Source organism: Rattus norvegicus, chromosome 11 (assembly GCF_021556685.1).
Source record: "Rattus norvegicus strain SHRSP/BbbUtx chromosome 11, alternate assembly SHRSP_T2T, whole genome shotgun sequence".
NCBI classification, from domain to species: domain Eukaryota; kingdom Metazoa; phylum Chordata; class Mammalia; order Rodentia; family Muridae; genus Rattus; species Rattus norvegicus.
Genome location: NC_141544.1, coordinates 76124186 through 76148879, shown reverse-complemented (window position 1 = coordinate 76148879; position 24694 = coordinate 76124186). Strand labels below are relative to the sequence as shown.

At 48.3% G+C, this 24694-nt stretch overlaps 1 protein-coding gene and 1 pseudogene across 11 annotated transcripts in view; both read left to right on the top strand.

Moving 5' to 3' along the window:
* The first annotated feature begins 7898 nt into the window (after positions 1 to 7898).
* The window catches only part of Popdc2 (popeye domain cAMP effector 2), a 37657-nt gene continuing 20861 nt past the window's right edge, over positions 7899 to 24694 (top strand). The window contains exons 1-5 of one of the 11 annotated variants that reach the window (XR_015632813.1): positions 7899 to 8824; positions 14921 to 15029; positions 19351 to 19759; positions 20199 to 20393; positions 23256 to 23900. Coding sequence is in view for 7 of the 11 variants with exons in the window: in XM_087576610.1 (XP_087432736.1) it covers positions 8334 to 8824; positions 14921 to 15029; positions 19351 to 19857 (1107 nt within the window). In the remaining 4 variants the exon portion in view is untranslated. Of the gene's footprint in view, positions 8825 to 14920; positions 15030 to 16449; positions 16740 to 17326; positions 17427 to 19350; positions 19901 to 20198; positions 20394 to 22948; positions 23906 to 24694 lie in introns of those variants that run through there. The other 10 variants (XR_015632816.1, XR_015632814.1, XR_015632815.1 and 7 more) reach the window with 10 other exon arrangements.
* Positions 11080 to 11504, top strand: LOC148002613 (large ribosomal subunit protein eL42-like; annotated as a pseudogene).

Below are 24694 nucleotides of genomic sequence, written 5' to 3'. Positions count from 1 at the left end.
TACCACTGAGCTAAATCCCCAGCCCCCTTAGCTCTGTTCTTACCTTTTTTATACTGTGACTTGGACCTACTCTGAGGCCTTGAGCTTGGACTCCTGCTTCAGTCTCCTGAGTAGCGAGGACTACAGCCCCAACAACTAGATGACTTTGACGTATGACAGGCATGGGCTTAGCAGCCAGCTATGTGCGATCAGTAAGTCAACAATGGATCTTTCTTATCTGAAAAACAAAACAAAAATCCCCAAAACAATATCTAGCTTAAAAGCTTTGTGACCACGAAACTAATGTAATTTATGGAGCAGCTGGCTACTTACATTTAGTATTACTAGCATTCTCTAGCTCTTTGATTCTTTACTCATAGTTTTACTTGATATTCACTGAGTATAATGCTTTTAATAAACGCTGTGTGGCTTATGGAGACAGCTATCAACTACCTTCCCACTCAGACAGTCCCTTAGATGGTTGCTTGCATACACCCTAGGCTACAAAATGGAGAACAGATGACCCCGGCAGCTGATGCTAGGTGTAAGTAGATTGTCCCAGACATAGCCTCTGTATTCGTATTTCCAGGGAGGTGTGACGGGGTCGTTCCTTATAGCACAAAGTAACCTGAAACTTGTGTTCTTTCCTCTGCTTCCTGCATCCTGGGATTCTAGGTATGGTAATCATACTTGACATGATTTTTAAAGGTTTATTTTTATTTTGTGTGTATGGTTATTTTCCTGTATGTGTGTCTGTACCACACATGTACTGGTGCCCTCAGAGGCCAGAAGGAAATATTAGTTGTGTGGGAACTGGAGTTACAGAGCCATTGCGTGGGTGCTAGGAACTAAACCTGGGGCTCTTGCAGGAGCAGCAAACACTCTTAACCACTGAGCCATCTCTCCAACGCTAATTATTTAAAATAGAAGCAAAACTATTTTTATATTTTTCAAATGTACTCTTATTCCTAATGAGATAATATTCTGCATCATTAGATGTATGAATGTACTCTATGGCTTACTAGAGCTTAACCAGAACTATGTATGTATACTTACTATGTGTCAGAGACCCCTCCAGATAGAATTGCATCTCAGGCTGAGACAGATGATGTCAGATACATAGATACTGTGTGTCTGTGTCTCTCTGTGTGTGTGTGTGTGTGTGTGTGTGTATGTCTGTGTGTGTGTGTGTCTGTGTGTGTGTGTCTATATGTGTGTATGTCTCTGTGTGTGTCTGTGTGTGTCTGTGTGTGTGTCTGTGTGTCTGTTTAGTTGTTGACTGGTTTTGTGCCTGTGTGAAGGGTAAATCACAGAAGCCCACCATACCCAGAGGTTATGCATGTTTCCAAGGCCACTGATGCATGCTGTCCAGTTCATAATTAGAAAGGCAACCTCCTCCACGTGTTCCTTAGTATCTGAGGGTTCCCATTTCCCTCTGTTCATAGGCAACACATTGAATATTTTAACCTTTTCCAGTTTCCTTACCTGATTTGTGAGAAACTAAAGCACTGCCTTTGAGAACACATCTCAGAAGACCCTCCGCCCATCCCTTCCTGGTGCACAGGCCTTCCTGGAGACAGAATGTAGCATATCAGAATAATCTGAAGAGATACTAGCACAATCATGGAAAAATAATGTGATGTAGTAGATGACCACGGAATTCCGACATTTTCTATGTCTCCCTTATGCACAGTTTCTTTGTTTAACCTTGAAATATTCAACTTTGAAGTTAGTGGAAACAGTCCCATATCCCTAGGCAGGGCCAGTCCTAGAATTACTCTGCCTTCTAGAGAAACTGTAATCTCTATTGTGCAAGTGAGGTGAGTTCACATGGTTAGTCACAAGGAAGTTGTCCTGCCAAATAGCTGACCGGAAGTGTGCACACTGTACCAGGCATCTGATAAAAATTCACATTTGTGGATATATACAGGTGTGTGTGTTTGTGTGTGTGTGTGTGTTCATTCAATACATATCTAGTGAAGGCTGATCTGTAAGAAGAGCTCTGAATGTTGACTGATGAGATCTGACATACTGCTTGCTCTGTTAGACCAAAGGATGCTCTCTGGTTTATAGCTATGCTTTCAGGCATGAATGAGTGAATTCATTAAATATATAGTAAAGAAAGGTCAGAGAACAAATAGCAAAATACCATCGAAGTAGGTGCTCAAAACATCTAGCATCTAGCAGAAATGAACAAGGAAGCCCTATTCAGGCAGCCAGCTGTTTCAGAGTCTGGAAAGAGCAGAGTCTCCTTTGTAAAGGAGCAAATGACCACAGAAAGATAAGGTCCTGAATGAGCTGCTTACAGTGATCCAGCAGAAGCTGCTGGGGAGGCCAAGGCAGCTGGAGTTTGTGATTGAGAGGGTCCTTCCAACGCCCCATTTCCAACACAGGTGTTTTTATATTACGGGGAAACAATAGTCATCTCTATTGGAACTAGTTCTGCTCAAGCATTTCTTAAGGGCATGGTATTTTAGATGCCCTTGTCTGTTTGCCTTTTCCCTTCCCTTGTTTCTGAGCCAGGAGTCCAGCCTGACCCAGGATGGATTTTTGGAGGACACTTGATATAAACATGTGGGTTCAATGCTGTGGTTCTCAACCTGGGGGTCGCAACGCATGGAGGTCTAGAACGGCCCTTTCACAGGTCTAGACCATCAGAAAACAAATATACATTACTGTTCATAACAATAGCAAGATTACAGTTATGAAGTAGCAGTGAAAATAGTTTCATGGTCAGGAGCCACCACAGCATGAGGAGCTGTATTAAAGGGTCACGGCGTTAGGAAGGTTGGAAAACACTGGTCTAAAGTGTGTGCATGGGGCAGGGGTGGGTAGGGGAGGGTAGTGGGCAACGGCATTTCTAGGGCCAGCTTCCCAAAGCACAAACAACACAGGACAACTTACCAGCACACATCATATATACAGCCTGCTCACCAGACAGAGAAGCCAAGTAAGGGCACACTGAACTGTGGTGTGCTCAGTGTACGAAGATTTGTAAGATGAGCCCTCTGCTCATAAAGAACATCTAATGAGTACAGAAGTATAATCAGAAATTAAATCTGAATTTGATATTGCGATGGGTATTCAAGGTGCTTCCCACAAGAGTTCTCATGTAACTCTGCCCACCAGTTCTTTATTTAGCTACTAAAAGCTAAAGCTCTGGACATGGCTCATTGATGAAGTGCCTGCTTCACAAACATGAGGACTTGAGTTCCCATCTCTACCCCATATGAAAGCCAGGTGTGAAACAGGCAGCTCTCCAGGGCTCGAGCTTGCTAACCAGCCATTCTGAGCTCTGGGTTCACTGAGAGACCCAGTCTAAAAAAAGGGGGGGGGGAGTACACCATTGACCTCTAACCTCTACATCCGCATGAATGAATATATTATACACACACATACTACACACACACACACACACACACACACACACACCACCCAAGTGTAGTGGCACATACCTTAAATTTTTTTCTCTGATGCTTTTTTTTATATTTTTGGTTGTGAGCCTAGCCTTTAATGGCTGAGCCATCTCTCCAGCCCAAATTTTTTTCATATGATATATTTTGATCATACTTTTTTCCTCCCCACCTTCTCTCTTATCCCCACTTTCTTTCCTATTCTCTTAAAAAAAAAAATCAAACACACACTTAAAACATGGGTTCCAATTTGTGTTGACCAACTATTCCTGATCATAAGGCCTGCTTACTCTACAGTGTGGCTGATATACCCAGTGTCACTCCATTGAAGAAAACTGATTTTCCCCTCTCCTAGCAGATATCAGTTGGGTTTTCCATACACAGCAGAGCCTATGCATGCATGAACTCAGACTGACAGCATGTACAAGGCCTGTGCAAGTTCAAGCCAGACCATGTCCGACCTCTAAGAAGGCACATCTCTTAAATCCCAGCACTCGGGGCAGAGGCAAGTGGATCTCCATAAGTTCAAAGCTAGCCTGTGCTACATAGTGAATTCCAGGCCAGCCAGTGCCCAGTGCTACAATGAGATATTGTCTTTTAAAAAATGTAAAAAGATAAAACCCACAGAGTTTCATCTTTCGTCAAGTTTAGTGAGTTAAACAGCAAGTATAGAAAACCTCCCATCAAGAAGAATGAGCACAGTTGTGAGAGGCCGGAGTTGAAGCAACTCCACCTACAGTTGTATCTACCAGAGGTGCTGGGGCCATCCAGCACCCAGGTTTATTGTCCTAGAGTTTTCTAAGACCAGTGAAACCAAGTGTGTACCTTCTTCTTCAAGACCGGGAGAAGAGGCAGAAACCTTTCCTCAGGTGTGGAATTTCCAAATCCCCCTTTTCAGTCTGATTGAGCAATGCTGTGTGTATTTTTACAAAAACAATGGTTGTCAGTGGTGCACCTAAGGCTAAATGGTTTGAGCAGGGCCTGATCCTTCCAAGTCTTGTCAGATCTTCAGACAGAACTGAAATTGTGTTTCACAGGAGGAAGGGGTAAATGGATACTGAGTGAGAAACCAGTACTCCATCTCACCCTAGCCATCCTGAGTGGCCACATCGAGGGAATAAGATCAGTTCCTCTCAGAGTTGACTCAAACGTCGAAGAGAAAACTGGGTAGAGGATGAGAACGCCGTGTCCTGTTTTGTAGAATCCGACAGTCAGCCAGTGTTCAGGAAGCTGTCTCCTGAAGAGAGCCTGTGGACCAGCAGTTCTCCCCACCTGTGGGTCCCGAACCTTTTGGGGGTCACAGGACCCTTTCACAGGGGTCATCCAAGGCCATCAGAAAACACAGATGTTTACATTATGATTCACAACAGTCGCAAAATTACAGTTACGAAGAAGCAACAAAATAATTTTATGCTTGGGGGTCACCACAGCATGAGGTGTGGTAGTGAAGGGTCCCAGTGTTAGGAAGGTTGAGAACCACTGCTGTAGAGGACCCCAGTCAGGACATATTCAGCCCCAAGAAGCAGGACAGCCAACTGCAGGGCCATAAGCAACACAGATATGTCTCTCAGTCTCCAGCCTGGAGTCGGGAGACGGGAGGTGTCACATCTATGACCATGGCCAAGGCCGGCTTTGAACAATCTAAGCTGCTGATGTTTGTCCTTGTCCTTCTCACCCTTGGCATGGCGTCTCCTGACTGAACCTGCAAGTATTGCATTGTTGCCCAGCTGTCTGGAAGGTCGAGGGCTACCTTATGTCCATGTGCACATCTTCTGTTCTGGGCTTGCCCACACATCTGTACCCTGTTCTTGGCGTGCCCAGCGGAGAGCACCTGAGCAAATTTTAGTCCTCCTTAAATCACCCCCCAGCCCCCTGCTGTTTTCTTATTTTTCTCTTTCTTCTTAGCATCCCCTTCAGAGATTTTCCTTTGTCCCTGTGGCCACCTTTTATGACATTTCTGGGTTTTCCCAGGTTAGTCTTCCCTCTAGATCAAAACTACCCTGGAGGGGATTTTTTTCCCCATTTCATCTTTGTGACCTCTCTTACTACCTCAGTTTGTCTAAATAAATACTTACTGACTTAAATTACCAAATGGCGTTACTTCTGTTTCTTTCCACCGTGCGCATGCTGGCATGTCTGTGGTTTCCTCATAAGGACATACTATCTCAACACACACAACATATTTATTCTCTTATCTCTATCAAGTGACTTTTTAAATAAAAACACATCATTTCCTGTTATTGTCACCTGCCGACCCATGGGCATCAGTCTTACACCGACTCCTGCAACATAGTTAGGCCCTCTGTTACAATACATGTATGTAGGTGCTGGGCAACACCCAAACTCCTGGTGTAGCGGGAATTTACAGTTAGACTCACACAGACTGGGCTTTAGTCACCATTCATATATTACTTCTGTGAGTTAAGACAAGTTCCTTAGCTACTCTAAGCCTTTTTCTTCTATTAAAAAGGGGGTTGGGGGTGGTGGATATACAGTAAGACCCTGTCAAAAACTTAGATGATAGAATACTATCTATCGTGTTCTCTTGTTAACTGTTTGGTAAGTGTTAGTTCTCTCCGCTCAGTTCGTCTCAGGTGGTTGGACAGGGACAGTAGACGATCAAGCAGTTGACCCGCCTGTCTCTTTAAAGGGTCAGGGCCAAGCCTATGGGCAGTCTTGGACTGTCTTGCTGACATGCTTTGAAACTCTATCTCAGAGCCTTGGTTGCTTCTCTGTGCCTGCCCATTGACAGCTGGCAGGGACTCCAACCTCTGGCAGGGAGCCATGTTGCCTACACAAACAGCAGCTGCTAGCTGAAGTGGGCAAGTTGCTTGGGAAGCAGGCAGACAGCAAAAGCAGCATAGCCCCACCCTCTACTGAACACATGACGTCACAGTCACACGTATAACCCCAGCACCGGGGAGGCCAGGCAGGAGGATTCCCAAGAATTCCAGGCCAGCCTGGACTGCCTGGTGAGTTTCCAGGTGAGCATGGGCTGAACTGAACCCAGGCAATCAATCAATCAACAAACCCAAAGAAAATTCCAGAAAGGCATCTGACACCGAAAGCCTGCTGTGAGAGTCTTGTGTTGCTTTGTTCTCCAAATGCCCCCAGCCCTTTCTGTACCTCTCCCCAGAGACAGGGAAGTATGAAGCCATCTGCAGATCAATCGATTCCAATTAAAAATTTACAACGTCTTCCCTTAGCAGGGCAAGAATGTCTGACTACTGTAACTATGCTTCTCCCTGCTCACCCTGAGAGAGTCTGCTCCCCCTTCCACCGCAGCCTCCCCGTGCCTTCCCCACACCACCCTTCTTCCTGGGTCACACCGTTCTTTAAACTTAATTTGGTAATTTGTTGCCGTTGTCGTTTGTAGTCTCTCCCTTATAAAGTGGCATTCAGGTCACAGTGTACACTGAGTGTTGAGTTGGAAGCTTCAGCACCACCTTTAACTTCCCACTTCTCCTCAGTGTTAAGTTACTCAATTCAGGGAAGCTTTGTGGAGTTAGGGCGACGGTGCCCCTGACCAAAGCAGCCAGGATGGAGACCCAGCAAGTCCTCCAGAAGCCAGATGCGGTCTCTTGGCTTTAATGTTCGCACAGTCCTATTTACTTCTCAGCAGTCCAAAACTGGTCCCCCAGGTTCATTTAGATGTCCTTGAAAGTCATCAGACATCTTAGGATTGTGGAGTCATGGATCTAGTTTCGGCATTTCTGCTTACTGGGAACTTCACTTAGGAGTATTTTGTTTGACGGTCTCAGGTTCAAGTCCTGGCTTTGCTGCTTGCTCCACGTTGGAACATGTTACCTCTCGGAGGCTCCATTTTCCTCAGCTCTAGGAGAGCAGTGATGATTGAGAATGTGCGTGTACACTGCTCAGTTGAGGTCCAGAGTACCAAGAGTATTTATTTCCTAGGCAGTCATTCTAACTTGAGGTTATTGGTATGTAGATGGGACGGTGACTTAGGTCATGTGTTACCTTGACTATTACTTTGTGCAGACATCTGAGTGTCAACTCAGAGTTGAAGGGGCTGCTTTACTCAGCTGCTTTTGTTGAACAAATGTCAAATTACCGCACAATGATGTTTGCTGAGTCTCTTAAACCTTTCACGGGGCTTTCCGGTTCTCCCCGCCAGTGCCATTTCTGTTAATAGTCCCAGGCATCCCCACTCTGGACTGTCCTTCTACCTCCCACAAATCCCCAAATCCTCCCGACAGGACATCTGCACTGTGTCCCGACTACTCCACGGACCTAAATTCCCTACTCGCTTTTTCCCTCTGACCCTCCCTGCCTGCCTCTGTTGACCCTGGGTCTTATCTTGTCCCCTGGAGGTATGCTAAGTGCTGTGCCAGCCTGCCTGTTTGCCTGGCCTGTTTTCTTTCACTGCCAGCACCTCTTGGATTCCAATTCCAAACATGGTATCCCTCTGGGGTCACCCTTTCTTCCGGTGCCAAGAGATCATGCATTCCAAATGGAACACAAGTGTGCCTCTCCTGCTGGCTCTCCACTCCCCACTCTGCCCGGGACGACGGAGAGCAGGATGTGGCTGCTTCGCCCTATGTTGCTGAAGTTCGTGGTGTCCAGTTCCTACCTTCTCTCAGGACATTGTATGCTTTTTGCTAAGAACTAACTATGAAGAGTATCCTAAGAAAGCCGGAGCCAAAGACATTTACCAGAGCACTACGGGGGGAACAAGAGCTTTGCTGAGAAAGAGAGAGGAAGGAAGAAGGAAAAGAAAATTCCAAACAGCAAACTTAGGTTTTCAAGCTTCCATGAAGTGTACTATGTCCTGGCATTTTTTCTCAGAGCCACCGGAAGCATTCCTGCCAGCAAAGGTGGTGAGAAGCCACTTGGGAATACAGATTAACTGATTTTTTTTTTACCCCAGTTTCCTTTGTGGAGACCATATCAGAGCCTGCAAAGGCCCCGAGAGCCCCCAAGATGAGTGCCAATGGCAGCACGGTGGCTCAGCTCCTCTGGCAGCGGCCTGTGTGCAGTGGCTGGAAACCGGATGTGGAGGGGGCTGTCTACCACCTGGCCAACTGCTTCTTGCTTATGGGCTTTATGGCAGGCAGTGGAGTATACGGATGCTTCTACCTTTTCGGCATCCTGGGCCCAGGCTACCTCTGCCTCGTGCTGTGGGGCTGGCTTGATGCTTGTGGGCTAGACATCGTCCTTTGGAACGTCCTCCTGACAGTGGCTTGCCTGCTTCAGATGGCGCACCTGGTATATCGCGTTCGGGTGAATACCCTCCCGGAGGAGTTCGACCTCCTCTACAAGACACTGTGCCTGCCCCTGCAGGTACCCCTGCAGGCCTACAAGGAAATTGTCCACTGTTGCCATGAGCAGGTCTTGACACTGGCCACAGAGCAGACCTACGCTGTGGAGGGTGAGACACCCATCAACCGCCTGTCCCTGCTCCTCTCAGGCCGGTAAGCTATTCTGTGTTGTCCATGCCTGGAATTCCCCCCGCCCACACTTCCTGTTCCCTAGTGTCCCCTTCCATTTCGTGTCCCCGTTCATCAAGGGACAGATATGGAAAGTCAAACAAACCCAGATAGATTTTTTTTTCCCCCCCAGGAGTGACTTTGCTTCCTCTTTCTTGACACTTTCCAAGAGGAAGCTAGAATCGTGAGGCAACTTCTACACGACCAAGGGTGGCTGTGTTTACTTGCCACTGGAAGGGTTGGTGAGGCCAGACCCAAAATGGATACAGCACCCCCACCCCCACCCCCATGTGTCACGCCTAAAGTGCGGCAATCTCTGTGAGCATTAGAAGAGTGACCATTTCAGTAAGATCAATTTGCCCCTTCATATGCGTTTAACACTTGCTAAGTGCCCACTGTGTGCAGGAAATAAACAAACAAACAAAGAACAATATTTCCAGCGGCCTCTGTTCCCTGCCAGGGCATCCGGGAAACACCTTGTTGTGTCGAGACATCCTGTATAAGCTCTGGAGTGTAGCCCAGGTACTGACAGCTGCAGAGGCACTAGCCCCACCTGTGTTCCCAGGCCCACTGTTCCACTGAGAGGCTCTGCTGTAACCTGAGGGCCCCATTGTGGCAGAAGAGTAGTAAAACCTACAGATGTCTCACTGGGGATTTGCTGTGGTGGAGACATGTACCTCAGAGGGAGAGGGAGAGGGAGAGCAGGACATTGGCAACAGTGGCTGTTGGATGTTCAATGAGAAACCCCCGTGGGCTCTGCGTCCCTTGCTTTGTTGACATCAGTGCATCCTTTGAAACGTTGCCTCATAGCACCTGACGGTTGACAGTCCCCTCTATCACCTTGCTGGAGATCAAGCATGAGGCGAAAAAAGACATTCTGGTTGCAAGAAAGGACGGGCGGGGAAAGGGATAGATGAGAGGAGGGGAAGAAGGAAAGGAGGAAAGAGTGAAAAGGCAAAGGGAAGAGGAAAAGGAAGGAAGGGAATGAAGGGAAGGAAGGAGAGATGGGGAGAGAAATGAATTAAGATGGCTGACTGCACCATGGTTGTTATTAGGTGTTCAGTACTTAGCTCCATGCTTATAAGACATGGGAGGCATGCGGTTTGCTCTTCATGTTGAGGGCAGGGGACTGAGGCTCGCAGAGACTGGCCTCTCCTGTGTATGGTGTTCATTCGGCAGAAGCATACAGTTCTGATATGGCTCTGTGTCTTGTAACACATTTACTGTGAGCTTGTATAAGACTGAGTCCCCGAGAAGGGGAAAACAAGGCTTGTCTTTCCACATAGCTTTTCCTAGTACACTAAATATCAAGAATTAGAACCAGGCCATCAGGTTTCCCCTTGACTTTCAAGGCCTGGGTAGGGGCTCTGTTGCTGTTCTTTCTGGCTTGTTGCCTTTCAGTGCCATCCCGTCAGCTTTGATGAGTGGACAAGAGGGAGGGCCTCCCATCTATGACTGGGCTTTGGTTTTCAGAGAGAATCATGGCATCTGGGTTAGAGTGATACTCAATGCCTCTAGGTACAGAAGAAACTCCTTTTGTGCCAGGAAGTGCTGGCTCTTGTAGAGTCCACCCTGCCCTAGGGGTGTGTCCCTGGAACCTTCTGCTCAAACCCCAGAGGCTTTGCTGTTTGGTTTTGACAAGGGCAGCCAACCCTTGCAGTACTCAGAGAACACTGTGACTTCCTCAAAGCCTGTCCCCCTGATGAACTATGTTCACTCTTGGTTTCATAGAGGATGCAGTACACCAGACCCCACATGCACAGCCCTCCAGAATAGGCAACTGTCTAAGCTATGACAGTGCAAGGAGATGACCTGATGTGACCGAGGAGGACACCAGAGATAAAGGATACAGCACACCAGCTAAAATCCATTTTGGTGTGCCTTTCAGCCTGCTCAGACATTAGACAGTGTCACGCCTTGGCAGTATGCTTTGAGAACCAACTTCTTTACCTGAGTAGATGGGAGGAGAAATGATATATGTCCTGGTGTCTTCTTTCCTTAGAGATGCTTTTTCTTCACACACACACACACACACACACACACACACACACACACACACACAGAGAGAGAGAGAGAGAGAGACAGACAGACAGACAGACAGACAGACACAGAGACAGACACAGATAACACACAAATACACATACATCTTTGCTCTTTGTTCGTCCATTCATTGTTTCTTTCTTCTTTTCTTCCCTCCCCCCTCCCTTCTATTTTCCCTGCCTTCTTTGGATGTTTTTTAAGAGCACTGAGGCAGCCTATAAACTTCTGTTGCTGCTCTATCCTCTTTCTTTCTAAGCTGATAGCAATCCTGCAAACATGGTGAATGTCCCTAAGACCCACTAGACATTCTGCAAGACATGTGAGAAGCACAACCCCACAAGGTGACAAAGTACAAGAAGGGCAAGGGTTCTCTGTCTGCCCAGGGAGAGTGGCATTATGACAGGAGACAGAGTGACTATGGTAGGCAGACTAAGCCCATTTTCCACAAAAAGTCTAAAACTAGACTTGTGCTGAGACCGGAGTGCGTCGAGCCCAACTGCAGATCTAAGAGGATGCTAGCTATTAAGAGATGCAAGCATTTTGAACTGGGAGGCGACAAGAAGAGAAATGGCCAAATGACCCAGTTCTAAGCTGATTTTGTTGTGAAGACAATAAAATCTTGACCTCCCCAACCCAACCCCCCCCCCAAAAAAGACTAAGACTAGGGATCCAGTGTTAGATGTGACAAGCATTGTCTTGACCACTTGGAGCTTAAGCCAATAATAATTATGTGCCACAGTGATTAATCATGGAGCCAGTGTTGCCAAGGAGAAATAGTAAGTGTAACGAGAGCACATTTTTAAGTTATAGATCTTCGTTTTCTGGGAGGTCAGACACTCCTGCAAGGAGTCAGCCCAGCCCTGGGAGAAGCTGGTCTAACCAAAGACAGCATGTGTGAAGGCCCTGAGGGTGGGGAATGTGGCCCTTTATTTTCTCTTGCATCATCCGGGCTGTCTGTATATATTTCCTGGTCTTGTAGTGAGTGTTTCTGCCATCAGAGGCCAGCTCTGTTCTTCCCGTGGTTTGAGACCTTTCCTCTCTAGGTGATCATCTATTAGGTAATTACTTAATGACTAGGAATAGTCTTAATAGTCAGTGATGTACATGCTCTATCCAGGCATTCATTCAGGGGAGACTCAAGGATACGAATATCCCATTGGCCAGAACTTAACCCCTTGGCCGAACCTAGCAGGGCAATGAAGAAGGCATAGCCTTTAGCTGTGCAGCCACACATCCAGTTAGAACTCCTGTGGCTTGGAGGAAGAGGAGCAGAAGGTATTTGAGAACAGGCTCTCTCATTAAACTTCCCAGATCTCTGCCCATCGCTACCCTCACCTGCTCATCGTAGCCCGTTTAGTCTTCAAAACTCAGACGGAATGTCATCTTGAGAAGTCTGTTCCCTAAAAGGACCAGGCTCTTCCACCCCCTCTCCTGTGAGCCCACTCCACCCCAGTACTCAGCACACTGACCTGCAGCCAGGGTTTTACCTGCTGGAGTCTTCCACTCCGCTCAAAGGCAAGGCTCAGAGTATACCCACCTCTGTGGCCCTCAGTCTTCAGGAACACGGGAGGTTCTGTGAATAGTGGGTTAGTGAGAGAAGCTGCAGACGTAATAGAAAGGCAGCTCCCTCCAGGTGAGCATGTGTGCCACAAAGGCGCACTTGTTTCCTTCTTTGCCTGACAGAACCTGCTTTAAAAGAGGTGGATGTGAAAACCTGAGGTTTCTGGGGAATGGAGGAAAAGACCCACACTGTCTAGATGTTACACAACATCCAGAAATCACTCACTTTATGCAGGTTGGTGTGCCAGGTACCGTACCAGACCCGCACAGAATGCAGGCCCCTTCCCTGCAGGGACAAAGTACCAGGGTGGGTGCTGGCCATAATAAGATCCAGCAAACAGCATTAGTGAGGTTGCTTACCCTGAGATGTAAAGCAAGCCTGTGCTCATGGCAAAGGCCAGAGCAGTTGTTTAACGGGTTGGTAGTGTAGACTAATCATATTCATAAAACTTTTTAAATTAATTAGGATTCCTGGTCTCAGCTACAGAAACCCACTCTATCTAGCTGATGTGAGTTGGGTCCTTTAAGAAAAGAAAAGGATTTTTTTTTTTCAAACTTAAAGAAAGGCGTGCACCTCGGCCTCAGGCTGGAATAAGATAAGATCATGTCTTTTGGCTTTCTGTATGATTTAGATTCTCCCGTGGCCAGTTGGGGCACATCCCTGTGCAAAGTCGGGGTTTCACTATTTGAGAGACAAGGTTTTAGTTCTTGAACACAGGATGTGTTAGTTTAACCACTGTGTCTCTGCCCAAGGCACGAGTCACAAGTCACAGTAACTCAACTCCAGTTCTTAAGTCTCGATGACGTTGGAGCGGCATTGGGGACGTGTGCGTGTCAGAAGCATCAGTGTCTGAGGAGTTTAGGATCCCGTTGTCCCTGTGTTTGGTGAAGGTAGAAGAGTGGTGATGTTGGAAGTGTCCACCACTACTTACTTACCTGTCTGTGTCAGGGTTTCTATTCCTGCACAAACATCATGACTAAGAAGCAAGTTGGGGAGGAAAGGGTTTACTCAGCTTACACTTCCACACTGCTGTTCGTTACCAAAGGAAGTCAGGACTGGAACTCAAGCAGGACAAGAAGCAGGAGCTGATGCAGAGGCCATGGAGGGATGTTACTTCCTGGCTTGCTTCCCCTGCCTTGCTCAGCTTGCTCTCTTATAGAACCCAGGACCTCCAGCCCAGGGATGGCACCACCCACCATGGTCTGCTCCCCTGCCCTTGATCACTAATTGAGAAATGCCTTACAGCTGGGTCTCATGGAGGCATTTCCTCAACTAAGGCTCCTTTGTGATAACTTCAGCTTGTGTCAAGTTGACACACAAAACCAGCCAGTTCATCATTCCAAACTCCCATAATGGGACATCATGGTGAGAGAACATAGAATCTGTTTGCCTGCTAGCCATGTGACCTTAAGTTCACCATGAAGTTTTCCTGACCATCTGTTTTCATGGTAGTGAAATAAAGAAAGAAAGAAAACAGTCTACCCTACCTCACCATGATGACGAAACGGGCAGGCACATTCGAAGCGTCCATTTGCCTTCCTCTCAAGCCCTCTTTTTTCTCTTGCAAGCATGAGTCATCCTGAGCACTGCCCCCTGCCAGGAAGGGGAAAGGCAGGGCAGCACCTCTCATGGCATCAGAGACATTCTACATCCATGCTATGCACTATGGCAGCCACAGAGCACACGTGCTTGGGGTGTGATTAATGTGACTGAGTAACTGGACTGACATGAACTTTATTTAATTTTAATGAGTGTAAATCTCAATTGAAACAGCCACATGTCACTAGTGTACAGCAGAACCCAGCACTGTGGTTTGCATCCTGGATACAGAGTGGAATTATTGGGGAGATTTTAAAATTAATAATGTCCACGACTCACCTGCAGAGATGTTTTTAATTGCTTTGAGATAAAGCTCATGCCTGAGGGAGTTTTCAGGAGGTTTTACTTCCTTCTTTCCTTTCTATTTTCCTCTTTTTATCCCTTCCTTTTCTCCTCCTCCTTCTTTGGGGTGTGTGTTGGGTCTGTGGGGTGCAGGGAGTATTGGGGTGGTAGTGGTGATACAGGGTCTCACTCTAGTCCTTTCTGCTCTGGCGCTTATGTAGGCCAGGCTGGCTTCACAATCATGGCAATCCCCCTGCCATAGCTTCCCACATGTTGAGTGGCCACCCATGAGCTCATACACACATGATCTGCCATGTTAGACTCATATACACATAACCCATGCCGATAGACCCCCAAGTGTTCTTAGTACCCGCTCCCCTCCCCAGGACTCTCATTCTGCACCGTGGAATAGAAAATCGTGAATGTGATGAGGGCTGTGCGAGCTTTGTCTCCATCTTTAATGGGGCCATAGCTGCGCTGGCTCCCTGCACTTTAGCCGAGCATTTCTGCTGGAGAGTTTCAGTGACTCGGCAATAGGTGGCCTCAGCACAGATCAGCCGTTGTCCTTTTCCATTCAGTCTCTTCTCTCCTTTTGTCAGGGTTCGAGTGAGCCAGGATGGGCAGTTTCTACACTACATCTTCCCATACCAGTTCATGGACTCTCCTGAATGGGAATCCCTGCAGCCTTCTGAGGAGGGGACCTTCCAGGTAATAAGGAGCCCCGGGGTAGCACGGGCACCTGCCACTGAAAGCCTACGGCATTGCTACCTCCCCCTTCCCCTCTCTCCCATCTGCCCTTTGACCACCACCAAATGTGATGCTAAGAGTGGGCAGGATAATGGTCCCTGCCTTCTCTTGAGAAGAGTGCCTGGGCTCCTGGGTCTGGGGAACAGGGAAGGGTGGCTCTGGTCCCTGACAGGCAGCCATGTAACTCATGAGCCTACAACTCTTCCAAAAGATTAATGCCCACGGGATAAAAAAAGCTCATCCGATTAGGGTAACTGAACTTTCAGCAGCTCCAGCCCTCCTGGTACATACTGCTCGTTCTATGCCGGACACTGGTACCACCACAACCTGACCCTTCTATTGCCCTGTATCTGAAATGCATTTTCCCTTCTAAACAAACCACCATGCTCCCCAGAACTCTCCCATGAGGGCTCCCCAGGTTCATCTTCTGGCCTCTCTGCCCCTGTGCAGCCTGCTTGAGCGCGTCCTTTGTTTAAGCTGGCTGTGTGCTCAAGCTCTCTATTCTAATGGTGTGGAGGCATCACCGGCCCTGCGTCTGTCTCTATCTCCACTCCAAAAGACAGTCCCAGGAACAGTTGTTGCTGAACTGGTTGCCCACAAGCAGTTGGGGTCTCAGAAGACTCTTGAGCCACTCACAGCCTTTGCTGTCCCCTCTGCACTCCTTCACCCTTGTGGATCTGAGTTGCTGATGGCTAGCAGTGGCACACAGCACGTTTTTATTGTCTTGCTGAATCATACACTGCACTAGATTGTATTACTGTTCTACTGTTTGACAGATAGGGCAGCCAAGGCCCAGAGCACCATGTACTCAGCTAGAGAATAGACGAGGCAAGCAAGAGCTTGGACCATCAGAGGAGCGGTCCGCTCAACCCTCTCAGGGATGCTGCCAGACAGTCTGCTGTCCTGGGGTCTGTGTATCTTCTGTGATGTCTACCAGAGAGTCCTCTAGTCAGCCTCTGAGCTAACCCTGAACAGACACCTACCAGGCAATCCCACTGTCTGGGCCTCTTCTGTCCTAACCCTAGCTCTGTAGTGATATTGTCAGAGAAGCAGCCTTCCTGCCACTGCCAGAGCCACTGACCAGCTCCAATCTCCGAACCTTTGTCCCATCTGCACCCTCCCATTCTCTGGGATCTCCCTCAGGCCAGGATGACAGAAGAGCCCTGGTGGCTGGAACCAGCCAGAGCAGGCTGTGGCGCTGACAGGGAGGAGCAGGTGGGTGATACTCCAAAGGAAGGACTGTTACCCCAGATGGCCTCTCTGCCTGGAATGTAAGCTGCTCGAGTTCCACCGTTTATATCTTGAGCATTTGCCTCATTTAGAAGCAATGAGATCCCCACCCTTGCTGCTGGCTGTGTGAAGTCCCATTTCCTCTTTGCAGGTATCAAATGTTGTTGCGTTGTATTTCGTCTTGACTTTGCCTGTGATGTGACTTTGTTGATTGGAAGAACAATCCTGGTTCCTGCCCAAATCATAACTCACACAGCACATTTCATACAGATCTCAGCATCCCATCACACCCCTCAGCCACCCAGTACAGCAGACCTGCTGGCTGCTGGCCCTGTGACGTTCTCGAAACATTCATCAAGTGCAGGGCACACGCGTATCCCACAGAGTTCATCGTTAGCCTCCAATCTGCAACCTGTTTTGCTGGACTCCTGTCCTATCCAGGTATGCTCATAAAGAAAAAACTTGGCACTTTATCAAAACTTTAGTCCAGACAGTCTCGTATGCGTGTGAGAGCCAATCAAAAAGCAGGTTTTCTGGTAAACGGTTACTGTGCAAGCATGTGGACCTGAGTTAAGATTTCCCAGCACCCACAAAAAAGTGAGGCACGGTGATGTGTTTTTTATAACCCCAGCATTAAAAAGGGTGAATAAATATAAAGGTAGCTAACCGTGAAAGTAAAGCAAAGAAAATGATTATCTTATTCTTTCGAAACAACGGAAGCAGTAATAGCACCCACGCTCGCTGTGCCTGCCCTTCTGGACATGGATTGCATCTAGGTCAGGTCTTCCTGAGGCTCATCTGCTCTCTGCCTGACACTGGTTTCTTGTCTGGGACTTTCTGATAAGGACATTTAGGGCACAGGCTGAAAGCCACTCGCTCAGCCCTTGGTGAGTGTTCTCGTAAGAATTCTCTCAGGAGGCGACATGCCCAGACATGATAGTAACGGATGTTACACAGCTGGTACGGGGCAGACCCGAAACCAGCCCCCAGCTTCTGGTTCTGATGACTAATTTAGAGCCCTGTTACGCATAGCGTGATGAAGAAACCGTGGACAGTACGAGGTAGAGGAAGGGCACAGCAGACATGGGGGAAGAGGAGAGGGGTGTGACGAGAGGTAACGTAGGCAAGGTGAGAGTTGTTTTTAAGATGTGTCTTTTTTACAAGATTTATTTTTAAGCCAGGTGGTGGTGGCACATGCCTTTAATCTCAGCACTTGGGAGACAGAGGCGGGTGGATCTCTATGAGTTTGAGGCCAGCCTGGACTACAGAGTGAGTTCCAGGGCACCTAGGGCTACACAGAGAGGTCCAGTCTTGAAAAAAAAAGCATAAAGGTTTATTTGTGTGTGTGTGTGGGGGGGGTGTTCGATCCATTAGAGCTGAAGATATAAGCAGTGGTGAATGTTGGTGCTGAGACTCAAACTTAAGTCCTCTGCAAGAACAGCCAGTACTCTTAACCCCTCAGCCAACTTTCTAGCCCTGAAAGGCAAGAGTTGAAGGAGTTGTAGATAGTCTCTAACAGAGAATACGTTGAACCATACTTCATAGTCAGCAACAAAGGCACTCAATACAACGTCTGGAACATACTCAGAGCTCAGTAAAGCTTAGCCTGGACGGCCGCCTTCACCACTCACAAACACCAACACACTGTAGCCCTGTCAGCCAAAGGGTTGTATCAGTCAGACCATTCAACGTTGTCTAAGTTTATTCTCTTTTCTATACTGTCCTTGGAACAGTTCCATTTAACCTTAGCTTTGCTACCCATCTTTGGGGTTGAGACAGGGTCTTACTCTGTAGCTCAGGTTACCCTAGAATCACTATGTAGCCCAAGCTAGCTTCCAGTTCTGGTCCACTCCTGGGTGCTTATAAGGTACGAGACACCGTGCCCAGATCATCATTTGTACATGGATTATGGAGCCCTACTGTGTACCAAGTATACGCTGTTGCCTTTTTCTCCTGCTGGCATAATCTAGTTTGCATCCTAGGCACAGTGAGTAGACAGAAATTCCTAGGTCCTTAAATAACTAAGGAAGGGGACCCGTTCCATTGCTCCTGATCCGAGTCATGAGATCCTTCAGTTTGTAACCAAGTTAAGAGCAGATACTGGGACCTGAACCCCAGTGTTCTGCCTATCTGATAGTTTGTCATGCTTACTCTGTAGCCATTTCTCTCAACAAACTTTTCTCCCCAGCCCTTTTAGTGACTGTGCCTTGTGCATTGTTCTCTCTCTCTCTCTCTCTCTCTCTCTCTCTCTCTCTCTCTCTCACACACACACACACACACACACACACACACACAGGGAAGTCAACCCCAGGCCTTACACACATGTTTAACCACTCTACCACTAAGTTATCTCCTTCCCAGGTCTTGATTTTTTTTTTCCTCTAAAGTGTGCATTTCCCATGTCAGGAGCTGTGGTCAGTCATTTCCCATGTCAGGAGCTGTGTCAGTCCCCTGCTCAGTTGCTCATCACCTCTTGGGACCTCAATTTGCATATCCCATCTCCTTGGCTCTGCAGTTCCACTGTCAATCACAATAATGGCTGCCAAAGATTCTAAGTAGAATGGTAAGGGGGGAAGTGGTGGGGGAGGCGGGAAGCTTCCTAATGCACCACAGAGTGGTGAAGCTGGACTTGAACTTGTCATCCTCCCACCTCAGCCTCCAGTCACTGGGATTACAGGCACAGGCCACCAAGCCTGGTTCTTAGTTCTTCTCTCTTAAAATGAAGTCTTCAGCATGACCTCTCTTCAGGACACCAGGAAGCCTCCCCATCTCTCGCCTTTCTACTCAGAATCTTTTGCAGCCATTGCTGTTATCAACAGTGGAACCTCAGAACTGAGGAGAGATGGGACATGCAAAGTGAGGCTCCAGGAGGTGGTAGGCAGCTGAACAAGGGACTGACTTCAGTCCTGATACTGGGCATGCACATCACAGTGCACACAAGAAGCCTGTCCCTGGTCTTTCTCCCAGCAAGGCCATAGGGTGCTCCCAAGTCAAAATAGTAACCTGTTTCTTTGCACTTTAAACATTTCCCTCTCTGCTTCTAACCCCTCAGGTGACGCTGACCGCTGAGACTGAATGTAGCTACATTTCCTGGCCCCGGAAAAATCTTCACCTTCTTTTGAACCGAGAGCGATACATCTCCCGCCTTTTCTCAGCCCTGCTGGGCTATGACATCTCCGAGAAACTCTATACCCTCAATGACAAGCTGTTTGCCAAGTTTGGGTTACGCTTCGACATCCGCCTTCCCAGCCTTTACCATGTCCTGAGTCCCTCAGCCTCTGATGGGGCACCAGAGTCTGAGAAAGAGGATGAAGAAACCCTGGAGGCAGCTGTGTCCCCTGCTCAGGCCCGGCCCATCTGCATCTTGCCAACACCCTCTTGTTCCCCACCTCCAGCTACCACCAACTTCCCTGTGCCTCTGCCCCGGGCCAGGATGTCCAGGCCTGACAGCGGCACCCTGGGTGAGGACTCCACCAGCCTGGTGCTGGAGGACTTTGAGGAGGTTTCGGGATCAGAGTCATTTATGGATTATAGGAGCGATGGGGAGTACATGAGGTGAGGGCAGAACTAACACGGGCACAGACGCCGTCTCCGGATCCTGTGTAAGTATGCGAGGTGAATATGCCTTGTTCCGGACACTATTTCTGAACCCCTCAGAGGACTCACTGCTATAACTCAACCCTGCCTGTGCTCACAGCAGATGTATGCATGGTATGAAAGATTTTCTAAACCTACTCATGATTAGTTGTGGTTAGTTTGTGGAGAATGGGCTGATCGACATTCAGAGCAGACCAATGGGCTCTCATCTTTCGGGGGTGGGCGTGGCTAGATTTTTGCTAATAGCTAAGACTGCTTGCTGCTGGGGCTAAGGAGATTTTTGCATGTGGCATGTGTTTCTAGGGAAGAGAATGCTGGCGTGGTTCTACTGATTGTCTCCCTGGCACAGAGAGTTCTGGGAAGAAGCTGTCCCCGAGTCTTCACTAGGAAGGACTGTTAAAACCAAAGCGAATGGTGATGGCAGGCAATTAGTTTGGGAAACAAATGGCCCTATCTTGCTTTCCTCCTGCCCAGCGGCAGACGGTGCTGGTCACTCAGGTGAGGCCCAGACAGTGCTTTGACTAAAACATTACTAGGACACACGTAGGACAGCCCGGATTTTCCCAGCAGCCCACGTGTGTGGGCAGTGGCCTGGTCTTAGACCCAGGTAGGAACAGGATTTCGATTGTAGGAGTGCGTGCCAGGAAGGCTGTGTTTGATAGTTCTGGGAAGTTGCTTTCATGGTCTCCTGATTGATCTTATAGTGCTTTGACATTTTCGTCTGGACTCTACCCAACCATGGTGGAGGCTTGGCTTTTCCTAAGGAAAGTCCCGCCATCCACAACCTGGAAGGCATTCTTGGTGACAGGGGTGCACAAAGGAACCTGGCACTTTTAGATAAGCACCCCCTAGATGTGAAGAACTAGTCTGGCGGGAAGGCCTCCGAGGTGCACGGAGTGAATGAATGCATGCGTGTTTTCATCACGTTGCTGATGAGAAAGCCAGCGATAGAAGCCGTGAAGACGGACATTGGCTTCGGAGCTATGGGCTTTATCATTTCCTGAGGAGGAGCTCTGAAGCCCAGGATACCTTAGAGTACTTTCCTGTCCTCTTGTCCTCTTTCTGTCTTTCCGCACCCCTTCCTTGCTGACCAGTGTGAACTGTGGGCGCTTCGTGCTGTCCAGCCTGCTTCCTCACAGAGCGCTGACTTCTGCTCTTCTTTCGGATTCTTTCCCATGCCTGACTCCTACTTGTCCCTGTTGTTTCGTTTCGTGGCTCTCAGCATCCCTCTTGCTCACACTTCACCCTCTCCGTCCCCAGCTGCGCATGACTTCTCTGTTCTGTTGCTTGGCTGTTAAGCAATCTGGTTGCTTTCTTTCCCCTTTGCCCAGTCTCTGGCTTTGCTCTCTCTTCTCTTCCCTAAGCGACCTTGGGTCTCCATTTTGCTAATTCCGAATCCTAACTCCTTCAAGGAGTTATCCGAAGATTAAAAAAAAAATATATTCAAATAAAGGCTGGAAATAAAAGGCCTTACGGATGTTTCCCAAACCCCAGGGGACAGATTCATTGAAGGACACTAGTCCTTTTGCGGCTGGCTCTATAGTAAAGCAAATCTGGACAGAATCTACTTTGTGCTGCTGTTAGAAATAACCTTAGCTCTTCTGAGGCGTCCTTTTCTGGGAGCCTAACTCACTGTGCAAAATCACAGGATGTCTTGGGGTCCCCTACACAAGCTCTTCACACCCCAGAAGCAATCCATGCTTCATCCCAAGCTGAAATCCTTCTCGCCTCTGGCCCTGACGTCATTTCCTCTATGTGGATGATTCCAAACCATCGTGGAATCTTTCCCAGAACCACCGTTTTGCCTCCGGCCTTCTTGTGTATTTAAATAGCAGAGAGGAAGGAAAGAACAGGTGGGTTTTACTTTCAAACCACAGAATCTTCAGAACAGGCGAACATATAGCCCATAAGTGGTCACACAGCTTCCTCGTGACTGCCGGCTGCTTCTCCTTCCCTCCCCGCAGCCTACCCTCTGCCTTCCCACCCTATGGGAAAGGGCTGGCAGGGGGCAGCACTTCCAACACCTCAGTAACAGCTGGGATCTGGCAGAAGTGGTTTGGTTTCCAGCGTGGTGGCTGGCAGAATCCTCTCCCAACCGAGAAGCAGTCTGGGAGGAGGCCAAGAGAGACCACATCCAGCCCTCAGCTTCAGAAGAACTGGGTGACGACTGAACCTCAGGCTACCCACATCTATGCATTCTGCCAAAGACAGATCTGTCACACCCCACTCAGACTCTCCCCTCAGCGTGAAAACTGATTGCTGTGGACTGCCGTTTGTATGTTCTGAGCCAGCTGATGGCTGCCATTGCAAACAGCCACTGGGAGGTCTCCTGGGCAGTCAGTCTGCTCTTAGAAGCAGGCGCTCAAGCTCTGGGGCCTCAGCAGTGGCTGCTCTCCTGGCGGAGGCCCCCTGTGTGGATGAGGTCTGGGCAGCAGCCTTCTCTGCCCAGGTCTTTCTTCCAGCTCTGCTCTGCAGGACCTCATCAGCGTCTTACAAAGCCTATCGAATTTCCGTACAGAGATTGGGTTGTTTTTCTTCATTATCAATGTCTCATTAGGGTTTCTGTGGCTGTGATGAAACACCATGGCTAAAGGAACTTGGAGAGGAAAGGGTTTACATGGCTTGCACTTCCCTGCGGCTGTGCATCATCAAAAGTCAGGGCAGGAACTCACACAGGGCAGGAACCTGGAGGCAGGAGCTGATGCAGAGGCCACAGAGGGACGCTGCTTACTGGCTTGTTCCCCATGGCTTGCTCAGCCTGCTTTCTTCAGAACCCAAGACCACCAGCCCAGGGACAGCACCATCCACAATGGGCTGGGCCTTCCCCCATTAATCGCTAATTAAGAAAACGCCCCGCAGGCTTCCCCACAGCTAGCTCTTCCGGAGGTATTTTCTTTTTCTTTTTTTTTTTTTTTTTTGGTTCTTTTTTTCGGAGCTGGGGACCAAACCCAGGGCCTTGCGCTTCCTAGGTAAGCGCTCTACCACTGAGCTAAATCCCCAGCCCCCCGGAGGTATTTTCTTAACTGAGGTTCCCTCCTCTCCTATGACTTCAGCCTGTGTCAACTTGACTGGAAAACCAGGCAGCAAAGTCCGTGAGCATTAAGCACTCAAGAAGAGGCAGCAGAGGATGGCTTCATCTCTCACCCGCAGACCAAGAGAACGGGGCCTAGATAGCTTCCGAAGTGACCCCTCCAAATTGCAGAATGAAAGAACTGAAAGATAACAGCTCATGACCAGGCACTGGGGTGCAGTTAAAGCTGGGGTCTACAGAGGAGGTAGCCCCACAAGGATCCGGTGAAACCTGGCAAATTCCCTGGAACAAGGCGCTGACATACGTCCTTCTTCTGTTTCCCTCCACAGCTTCTAGAAGTCCTCTCCAGAACTCTTCTCAAGTTCTGTCCAGAGCACAGGCTCCCTTGGGTCCACCCCACACTCCTGAACTCTAAGGATCACAGAGCTGCTGTCCCTGCGGCCAGATGGCGCTCTTCCACGTCCCCTGGATGACCTCTCCTCTCCGCCCTCCAGAAAGATCTGGGACAAGATTGGGGATGGACATGACATGGAGAAACTCAGCTTCATAAGCCTTCCTCTCAGGAGGAGGGTCTAGAGGCACTGGGCCTGACTCCATGTTTTATGGGTTGCAGGACATCGCCAGGTTTACATAGCCTCTGAGCCTGGTCTGTCAAGCACGGCTATGAACTCACGTCACAGGGTTGCGAGGTTCCAGTGAGCTGATTGGGTAACGCACTTATGACAGGACATGGCATCCAGCAAGCACACATTAAAACACTTCACGCCTCCTCTCCCTATGTTGTTGCTGTAAAAATTGTCTGAAAGGATCAATGACTTTTACCTGTGGTTATTTTATTCCCAAAGTTAAGTTTCAATTTAGAAAGTAGAAAATTTTAAATCCCAATTGTTCCCTTCAACTTTTAATTTCAAAACACAAGTAACTGTGTGTGTCCTGTTCGTGATTCTAACATTAAATTTTAGTTCTCAAAGGGATTTTATAAATTTTGCCAGTGAGTTTTCTTTTCTCAAATATTTTAAAATGGCTGACAAGTTGAATATATTCTGCTCTCTTTTTGTCTGGTTATCTTTTTTTAATTGAGATAATATGTCACTACTATACCTGAGGCTGTCCTCGAACTTGGGATCCTCCTGCCTTCCCTTCCTGAGTGCTAGGATCACAGGTGTATACACCTTGCTGAATATGGTCTACTTCGTTTTTCCTCCAAAACTTTAACGTATGTTCTGATTACCTGATGCTGTGTAATCCTAGCCCTGATCTAGTGGCTTCAAACAGTTGTAATCTCTGGTGTTGCTCATGAGGCGGGGACTGGCTGGGGTGGCAGACAGTGCTCACACAGCTCCATGTTCTTTCTCACGGGGAAGGGGGGGCACCAAGAAAACTCCCAACAGCTGAGGACTCACGTAAGGGGAGGCTCGCTCCATCTCCATGGCTCTTGCTGCTATGTGGCTCTCTAGTGTGAGAATGCACCACAGTGTCCCCATGCATTCTGACATGTATAAGCTTCCGGGTTGTTTTCCGTGTTCCTGTGGACACACGCTTTGGTATGCATATGTGTGCATTTCGTGAGCATATACCTAGGAGTGGTATCCTCAAGGCGTCGGGACCGGGTGCAGACATGTTCAACTACCGCGGCGTCTGCCAGACAGTTTTCTTAAGTGGCTGTACTACCTTGCGTTCTTTCAGCAATGTCTGAGAGTCCCTCTGGAGCAGTCGTGATTGCTTTTTCTAACCTTCGCCTTGTGGGTGCCCATAGCAGCTTTTCATT